General features: G+C 27.9%; 1 protein-coding gene across 4 annotated transcripts in view; it reads left to right on the forward strand.

Annotated features, from left to right (window-relative positions):
• The window catches only part of LOC107444582 (tetraspanin-33), a 36,712-nt gene extending 26,191 nt beyond the window's left edge, over nt 1–10,521 (forward strand). For all 4 annotated transcript variants that reach the window (XM_043041167.2, XM_016058756.3, XM_043041168.2 and 1 more), the window contains one exon: nt 1,773–10,521. In XM_043041167.2, the coding sequence (XP_042897101.1) occupies nt 1,773–1,841 (69 nt within the window). In that variant the 3' untranslated portion in view covers nt 1,842–10,521. The remainder of the gene's footprint in view (nt 1–1,772) is intronic.
• The last annotated feature ends 132 nt before the right edge of the window (nt 10,522–10,653 follow it).

A 10,653-nucleotide genomic window follows, 5' to 3' on the forward strand; every position in this document is an offset into this window, starting at 1 on the left:
AATTGGGAATAGATTGATTTCATTTTGTTCCTGAATACTTAGAATGTCTTAAATAATGTTTAGTTATATTATTTTAGAATTGCACATTATTTTCAACATATTTATTTAATTAATGCTTGATTTTTTTTTAAATGTTCAAAAAAAGAGATTAATAATCTAAAATGTGATTTTAAGCTTATTTTCTACTCAAGCTTTAACTTTATGTTTTTGTCATCTGTTTAAACTTTATCAAATTAAAGTGTTTAAAAAATGAAGTCTGTCTAAGAAACAGCACCAAAAATTAATCCAGTAACTCCTGCTTCATCATCTAACAAAAGTTAAAAATGAAGGCTAGAGATTTAAGCTTTATCAAATGGGTTATAGAGAACTGGACAGCTGTTTTATCTTGTGAAACTAAGTATGGGGGGGGGAGCATGGCATTTAAATTTAGGATATTAATACTTTCAGTTTAACAAACTTGCCTCCAGTATACTTCCATCCTTAGGAAAAAGGCAGAACTCCCAGTTAGAAGGCAGTGATCAAACAGTCTTTCTTAGAATGCAACATAATTGTCTCCAGTATATTATATATTATGTCCGGTATAGTAGTCTTTTCACTGCCCTCTTGCTTAGGACAGCAGTGCCATAGACATTAACTTAGTACTACTCTTTTAGCACTTTAGCTGATCAGTTGTTTGGGATGCCTAAGTCATCTTTTCACCTATTGTTTCTTCCTGCTAAGAAAGTAGTTTTCTCCCTTGTTATTTTAAGAGAAAGGTTGTGCATTAAAAAATATTAGTATGCAAACTTGTCCAAATATGAAGTGCTGGGTTATAATCAAAAATTTTTATCAGGTTTAATCTCACTATCTTTTGACAAATTTTTATAATGTTAATTTAAAGATTGTGACAATAATATATCAAGAGCTTGATTTTTTCTTAGCCCCTAATAGTTATTTATTTTTTAAAGTTAAAAGTTATATCTGTTTGTAATATTGAGTGGTTAAGTATAAGCCATATAAACTCGTTTTATTGAAGCAAAATAAAATATTCTACAAAATTTTAGAATATGTAACCCGGGCCCAACTTATCCAAATAGGGGTCCAGGGCAGAAACTTCGTGGGGTTCCCCCCTCTGCTTCAGTAATGAAGAACCGATCTTTATGGAGGTATTTAAATTTTTCACCTCATTATAGATAGCAAGACAATTGACTAAAATCTTAAAAAAGCTATAAAGTCCACCTCCCTCCAATGGTCAGATGAAATATCGTTCTGTTCATTTTATTGATTTTCTGACCATTCTATGTCCATCATGCTGAATGCAGTTTTCTAATTGTTAACTTTGTCATCTAGCTGCAAAAATTCAATTTTGCATTAGGGCGGAATTCAGCTAAATTTATGCACTAACGATGGCTCAATTAAGCCAATCAAAAGCCTGTATTTTGGTAAACATATCCCATTTTGCGATTTGTAAAAATACAGTCATTTGATTGGCTAAATTTGTCCATCGTCATTGCTGAAGTTACCTAAATTCAGCAGTAGAAAGCCACGGATTTTCGAAAAATAGATTTTTTTGTGTTCATACGATAGATTAAAGAAGAAGCTAACATAAAACTGACGGATTTTAAAACTGTACTGATATTTTGTTTAAAAAAGTTCATTAAAGGAGGAAACCTAAAATAACTTTCTATTCGATTTGCGGCCCCCTTTGATGTAGGGCCCGGGGCGGCTGCCCCATATGCCCATGTCTTAGTCAGGCTCTGTATGTAACTGATTTTAAATAATTTATATTCTAGTTGTTTGCTATGTATTTGTGCAAGTCATTGTTAGCCCAAATAAATGCCCAGATATCCCAGTGGAGATGACAGTTGGAAGGTAGTTCTTGATGCTAGTCAAGTATTGAAACTGAACATCTAAGTTAAAGTTTTTATACATCTGCTTGTAATTGGTGAAAAGTATTTTGTATTTATATTCATTGTTGTTTCAGAGTTTTTACTTCTCCAAAAGTATATATATATATATATATTGGACTTGTAAAATAGTTTTATCTTGTTATACTATTTTATATTTTTGAACACTATTTGATTCTTTACAAACTCATTTTTATAGGAGTATTAATTTTTCTACAGTATTACTAGAAATATACAGTAATATTTCTGTAAGGCATAGAATGCCCACTTTTGTTCTTTTATTCACATTTGTTATCAGTTTTGGTAGAAATTTAATATATAGAAATAATATGACCTCATAGGTGCCAATTTTTACAGTTGCCAAGGAAAAAAAATTTCTTAGTGGTAGTAGCATTATTTTTTAAATATATAAAATCTTACCTTAAAAGCTAATTCTTTTTACCTACCGTGATAGATCAACAATTCAAACTTATGTATATAAGAGTTGTTGAAATAGCTTAAGTTTTAGAAAATTCTTAATATTTTAAGTTTTATTTTTCTACTACTTTGAAAAGTCTTTCTTGATGGCCGTACAAGTTAACAACTATGTAAACTGCATAAAAATATATATTTTGTAATAAGAAAAAGCTTGAATATTTAAATCATTTTGTGAAAATATGCAAAAAGAAAATCAAAAACATAACCTTGTCTTCACATGCTATCACTGTGCTATATTTTGCATTAATTACATGTTCATTCTTTACAGTAGTGTGAAGGCACTCTAAAGTAGGGGTGCTCAACCTGCGGCCCATCGACTACTGAAGTGCGGCCCGCGAGAGTTTCTAAACACAAAAAATAAACAAAAATGTCAACAAAAAAAAATTTGGCGAACATTTTTAATCGTGTTTTTGAGTCAATTTTTACAGATTCTATAGTAAATGTATGTTTAATGTGCTTTCTTTAAGCCAAGTTTATTTTAAATCTAAATGATTATTTAAGCAGTTATTTCCACTTTTCAAAAATCCCTAATTTTTATCACGATATTGTTACGACACGCCAGTTTAAGATCGCCCATTTAAATAATCACTTTTTGGCGCAATTTATTTATGCCGATTTCATCGTAAATCTAAGTGACTTTTTATCTTTCTTTTTTTTCAGCCATTTTTTTCGGCAGTTATTTCTAAGCATCCCACGTAGTATAAGAAATTTCGATAATTTATTAAGATAAGTTAGTTTTAAATCGCGCATTTGACACGCTTTGTTCAGCATAAATTTAAATGATTTTTCCTAAAAATATATTACTATACTTTTCCACATGATTTTGACGATCCCGTTATTTAACCACGATGTTATTAAGACTTGAAAATTTCTAATCACACATTTAAATAATCACCTTTTTATGTGGTATTTCGGTTCAGTTTTATCGTGAATCCTAGTTATTTTTCAGTGATGAATGTGATTTTGTCAAATACTGATATTCGGCAGGGAAAAAAAATAGGCCCAATGCCGTATATTTGGGGCCAAATAGCAACATTTTTTACCAGCATAGCAATACTGAAGCCAAAATTCCAATGCCCAGAATAATATTTTCTGAAAAAGCATATTTATAAAACAACGCTATAGAATAAGGCCTATCGGAAACGCTTTTGAAAATCCCGTGCTATCATAAAAATTAAAGATTATATACAAAAGCTAAACAGAGAAAATAAAAATCGGTCTTTATTTTTAAATGAAAATTTTAAAGCTGAACATCTCAGTTTTCCAATTACTAGAAAAAGTCAAGAAAAAAGAAATGAGTCTAACAGAAATGCTCTTAAAAACTGCTGCATTATAATAAAAACGTTATAAAAAGAGAAGATTTTTTTTTATAGAAAAAAAAGCTAGAAAGAAAAAAAAAACAGAAAATGTTCTTAATTTTTTAAATGAAAATCTTAGGCTGAAAATCTCAATTTAAACTTTTCACATTGCCATATTTTTGAAAGAAAAAAAATTGCTATAAAATAAAATTTACTAGCAACGTTTATTTAAAAAAAATGCTGTCATAAAAAAATGCCTATAAAAAGTTAATTAAAAAGAAAGACAGAAAACAAATTGTTCTTAGTTCCTAAAACAAAACTTCAACATTGACAATCACAGTTTTCTATGCTACTATATATATGTGTGTACTAAATTTTTTTCTACTTTCATTCTGTGAGCATTACAATTTTTTTTATTATAATTTATTTTTAAAATGAATTTTTGTATTGAGTGATATCATAAAAAAACACTTTTTTCTCCAATGTTTATTTATTTTGATAAATCTCTTTTAGTTTTGATAAAAATGGAGATTTTTTGAATGAATTCCAATAATTGAACGCCTTTAATTTTCTACAAATATATTACAAAGTTTATTGATAAAAAAATTAGAACACTAATGTTTAAATATTATGACATTTGTTGTCAACATATCTAAATACATGTGCTGCCTTTCGTTAGTCAACCTGCTGTGCAAGTGGCCCTTCGCTCAAAAAGGTTGTGCACCCCTACTCTAAAGGAGCTGTAACAGCTTGGTGTGATATAAATTATCTCTGTACATGATCTTCTACAAAATCCCAAATTCAGAAGTCTCAAAAATTTGTGCTATGAGAAAAAAGCAGACAGTAATTCCAAATAAGCATGAAACTGCTCTTATTTCTTGACAAATCTGTGTTTTATGCAATTGAAATGTAGAAGCTATTTATGCACAAGCAAGATAATACCCGTGTGTGGAAGAAACACTAGCAGAGACAACCATTTTTCTTACACTATTTGTACTGTGCAATAACAATATTTTCTCAATAATGTCATGGGTTTAGGTCCTTTGAGTTAAGTTCAAAATTGAAAAATTACTATGGGAAATATAAATATCACATTCTTTGAATTGTTAATTTTTTGAAATTATTGTTTTAACTAGGCTTCTCTACAGCCTAAATGTTTGTGTGCTTTGCAGTACTTATGCAATTACTCCCCGCCAGATGAGCATTTGTGTTCATAAGCATGAATATTACATTTTGAATAATTTGATGAAACATACTCGGTCAATTATAATTAACAAAGTTATACAATTATACTTATATTGTATGAATCATAGAGCTTATACAAGAAGGCCTATAGCTCCACTTTCTGCAAAGGTTTTTATAAAACAGCGACAGAGATCTAAGAACTAATTTTTACAAAATTTGTTTAAATTTATTATCACTTAATGCCACAAAAGAACTCGTACAAAGTGGCAATTCGGAACGTAAAATCATTTGCTTGCTGTAGAAAAAAAATTCTAATTAAATCAAATTTACTAAACAAGGAGTTATGCATTAAATGTAAATGTTGTTACAGCTAGAAAAAAATTATCCACAAAATGGATTAAGTTAGCATTTTTTCTTATATCTCAAATCTATTTATTTTGTGTATTTCTAATCAACTGATATTCTCTTATCTTTCTGCCTAATATTGTTACCATCACAGTTTAAGAATTTACCCCGTAAGAAGGAGATTTGAGAAGTTAAATTTCAAATTTTTGTTTCTAACAGTCATATTATCAAGTTTTTTTTTTATATGTTTACCAGTATACTCTACGTGTGATTTGAAGTAAGATTAATTTCATTATCAGCTTAACATTTCTTTAACCCAATGTTTTTTTTTCTACTTTATTTGAAAACAATTTCATATTTTTCTAATACAAATAAGACTATAACTTAAAACAAAAGTTTATTTTAATATTTTGTTACACTGAACTCTCACTTATTCACCGGTGTAAGGGGCCAACAGAGAAAAGCGCATAAGTGAATGAGACGCATAAGTGAAAATCTTCAAAATTACGCAACGTAAATTGCAATGACAATATGAATAAATATGTTTCTAAACATAAAATGTTAATATTTATACTGTTTTGGTATTTACTATAATTATACAAAGAAAAAATTTAACATAACTAATGACAATTTATTATCTTACAAAATAACCTTATTACATGTTAGTATTTGTTTTTGCCGACATATTTCAAAAACAGCTTTTTCCAGTTCATATAAATGGGATAAGGGAGTTTCAGAAGCAAAATTAAATTGTAAATAGTCAAGAATAGTGTCTTAAGCTTCTAATACTATGTGATATGGAGGAACTTTATCATCCTCGTCAGTATCATCCACCACGTTTTCATCGTCCACAAGTTTAAGTTAGATATAAATGAATAGCTCTTCACAAAATATTTTAGTTTCATGGGAGGGGATGAAGCATCACATGATAAATTTCTAAGAAAAGCAGTCTACTATTGTCACTAAACAGACCACCTCTGATTATTTACTCATGATGTCCATCTGACTGCAAATAAGTGATCGTGGTCTCTTTGATATTACAGGTGTCTTTTTTTTCTCTCTAGAAAACAGCATGGGAGTAAAACTAACCTCTGGACAAGAGGAATGATCATTTTCTTAAAGATGAAATGGGCTTTCATTGTTGTTGGTGTAACAGATATGACACCCTATTCAAAATTGTAGAAAGAATGTCTTTCCAGAAACAGCAAAAATGAGAAGGTCACAGGGGAAAGAAAATTAAATAGGATGTAACAACATATTTCTTTTTATCTGTAACAAGGATTGCTTCATTTTTAATTTAAAACCTTTTTTTTTAAAGAAGAAAACATATTTAAGAGTAAAAAATTTAAATGTTAGCCTAAAATTTCGGCGCAAAATTGAAAAATTTATTTTTATAGCAACGCATAAACGAAGGATGTTTATCATTATTTTCCTACCTAATGTACTGAGACCTATCAAAATCGTCGTAGAAATGAAAAAGGTGCATAAAAGAGGTGGTGCATAAGTGAGAGGTCACTGTATCTTGAAAGGTATAAAAAACAGTAGTACATTATGGAACACTGCTGGAAAATATAAAAAGGAAAATTATGTTTTAACCACAATTTACAGCAGTTTCTAGAAAAAATTTGTAAGGGTATGTTTCAATTTTACCTGAGCATAATAATTAATCATTAACATTAATACTCTTGCTTCTTGGATCAACTTTATAGCATTTCAGCAATCATGTGCTAAAAAATTTTATAGACTTTTTAAATTTCTTTTCTAAAGCAGTTTTTATTTTTGAAAGAACCTTTTAAGCAATAATTAAACTTTTTTTTAACCTCACCCAAAACAATCCAGTTTGAGGAATTTCTGAATTTTTATATAAATCTTACATTTTTATATAATTGGTAAGGTAATTCTTACCACCATTCAATCGATTGATAAAACTATTCATTTCATTTTTTTTAATGAATCATTCTGATGTAGGTGCAAAACTGTTTTACAGTATTTCTTGATTTTTTTTTTTAACTTTTACATAACTGAGTAAATTTCAACTTTAAATAATTTAAACTTTTTTACCTGCCTTTTTGAGTTAAATTGGTTAAAAAACACTTGATCTCATTTTTAAAGTCAGCATAATCATAAGAAGTTTTGTCAAGCATTGTTTCTGCTTCTGAAATAGTTGTCTTGCTTCTAAATTTTTTTCCTAGAATTAATATTAAGTTAATTGTACAGAATCTTCTCTTAGTTCTTGTGCTTATGAAAGTTTACAATTATAAAAAATTTTGATTATAATTTTAAATGACCATACTTAGATATATTTTTATGTGCTTTTTATTACCAAACCTTTATAAAATTTATTATTTTTAAAAATTTGAACATGAAAAAAGTAGCAATTTCTTAATATTATCTATAAGATAAGATAGTGATGTTAACAAATTGTGTAATATTTTTCAATGTTTTTCTTCCACTTAGTTTTCTTATACATACATATTGCTTTTGGAAAAATAAGTAAGATTCCCTAATCTTAATAATAGGGTTATGTCATACAATTTAACTTGGAATTGTAAATTTTTTATAGAAACTAATTCATGAAAGTTATACTTTGCCATGTAAATTTGCATTCATTAAATTGGTGTAAAAATTGTATACCTTATAATTCAAAAATCTTTTCAATTATAAAGTAATTAAAATTAATTATTATAAGTAATTTTTGCATGGAATTATCTTTGTAGAACAAAGAAAGAACTTTTTGTGTCTGATTCTTTAAGTTAAAGTATTGTATGCACTAATGAATTAGCATATTTGAGGTCCCTCCGAAACCAATAAGATTGAGTTCTAGAACGTGAAGATCAAAAGTTATTCAGGTTGGTCTTTTTTTAGGCACAAATGAGGTAGCAAACTCTCATTAGGGCTAATTTCAAACTAAAAAAAGTATTTGTTCTGATCAACACTAAACATACCAACACTTTACAATACAACTACCGATCTTTTAACTGGTTATGGTATATTTAGTGTTAAGCATGACAAGGTAAATAAAATATGCTATGTAACAAACTTGCTTTATTTAAAATAGGAAGTATAATTTTATTTATGGAGCACTGAACAATTCATACTACAATATACAAAAAGAGTTCTATTAGCTAATTCTATTTATGCATGAGATTGTATATTCCATAGTAAATTAATATACAGTTCATACACATATCACTAAAATTGTAAGAAGCCAAAGGGCTCAAATGTTTCACTTTTTGGAAAAATGAACCATAATTAAATCTTTATTTGAATCGGAAACAAATGAGGTAGCAAACTCTCATTAGGAGTTTGCTACGACTAATAAATAAGTGGTTTATGACATCCCCCAACTTTCTTTTTATATACATATATAAAATGGCCAAAGTAATCCCAGTTTTGGTATTGAGTAAAAAATTCATTGAAATGAAAATTTAGTATTTGAGTTATAGATTTTTTAATCAAAATGTCTTTATACTATTTGAATTGATGAAAATAAGTTGAATGTTGATGATTATGAAAATTATGAGTAATATTAGCATAAATTACATTACAGTAACATTAGGATGCTCTAAAAAGCAAAGTCAAAAGTCTCAAAGGCAAAATTGCCAGCACCAAAATTTGATTTAATGCCCAATAAACTATGGAGGTAGACCACACTACTCCAAATCCTAATTTTTAGGCCATAGAAGATTGTGAAATTAATTTGTCAAATCTCTTAACAATATCCTCACTACAAATCCAATCATTAGACATTTTTTAGAAAGAAAACTAAATTAATTGTAAGTCAAATGGCATTTAGTCAGAGAAATATAATTTCAGTTGTATGTAAAATTAAAAGAGATAAAACTATCTGAGGATATGTTTTTGTAGTGGGGAATTTAGACTTTTTATTTTTGTACTTAATTGCGAAACAAATATTGTTAGAGTTAGATCTAATTTATAAAGGTTTTATTATACAAGAAAATGTTTTTAATAAAAGTAATATATTTACTTAATAAAAAAAAATTTAGGTGAGGCTATAATTTTGTTGTAAACTTGTTAGAATTGCTTCCTTGGTTTATTATAATGAGCAATTGATTACATTTCAGTTATATTGTAATTTGTTAACTTTGTCCTCGATTCCATTTTGCCTAAAAAATTTTAGGTGGCCTGCAAAACCTGCTAGTGTGCAGGATACATGCTCATTTTTAGGATTACTTTTACTTGAAAATGTATGACCTATTATTAACCAATCAAAGAATAACTACATTTTTAGTATTTGTTTCAATAAAATCAAAAGTATCATTAAAAAGGAAGTATTTGAAGTGCAAACAAGGCATTGATCCATTAAATGTAAAGCATTATTATTAACGAAGTACGATTATTAACATGTTACTTTCAAACAATATTTTAATATTTTCTTAAGCACAGCATTTGGAGCAAAAAAAAAAAAAAAAAAATTCTCTTTCCCTTAGGTGGCATTTTTCGCCTTATTCGACAAGATAACTTTTGTCAAAATTTGAGGAACGCTGTTCTTTAGAAATCTATGGTATTTTTAATTGAATATTTACATGACTGGCTGTGTATGTAAAGGTGCATGCCCAATTGTAGTTTTTATGTCTGATGGTATAATTATTGAGCCCTGATTATTATGTATGTCAATGTATTATCTCCTTTATATTTTGAATATTTAAACATAAGAGTTTTGTTTTTTAGATAACCTAATGCATAACTATATATATATATATACATTTTTATACAGTTAAAGGTATTTTTTTATTTTAGAGCCCCATGGGTTTAACTATCTTCAGATAAATACTAGCCTCATGACTATGAGGTGTTTGAGTCATTTTCCTTTATACTTTCATATCGGACTTAGTAACACTGATTTTTTAAAATTAAGTATGAAACAATGTCTGCTTCCATTATTTCTCAATTCACAACTATTTTTAGAGCAATCTTATCAAACATAATTATAAGAGATATGATTCTTGTATCATGAAACTACAATCATTATGTGCAATTATTCATGACTATGCAAATACCCTTTTTAAACTATATATATTTATATATGCCAAGTTTGTGGCAACTCATTAATTTCTGCAATAAAAAAAATTTGGGGAATCTTACTTCTCATGTGTTCAGTATCCCTGTGGATGAATTCATAAGATCTGATGTATTTTGTAAACTAGGATATAAACTGTGATACTTTGATTTTACTTTCAGATGCAGTTTTTATTATTGCATCTTGTATATCAATTTGTAAATTGAAAACACTTATTTGAAATATATACATAAACTTGTAATAATGTACCTTTATGAAATTATTTTGACAGAAATAAATTTTAATATTTTGTTTTATTCAGTAATATTGTCTCTCATTACAACATATTACTGTCTTAACAGATTTTCTACTAATTATAGTTTTAAAATGCATTGACAAGTTAATATAAAAATGTTTTAAAATATGTAAGAAGAAAGTGCAT

Source organism: Parasteatoda tepidariorum, chromosome X1, assembly GCF_043381705.1.
Source record: "Parasteatoda tepidariorum isolate YZ-2023 chromosome X1, CAS_Ptep_4.0, whole genome shotgun sequence".
Taxonomy (NCBI): Eukaryota; Metazoa; Arthropoda; class Arachnida; order Araneae; family Theridiidae; genus Parasteatoda; species Parasteatoda tepidariorum.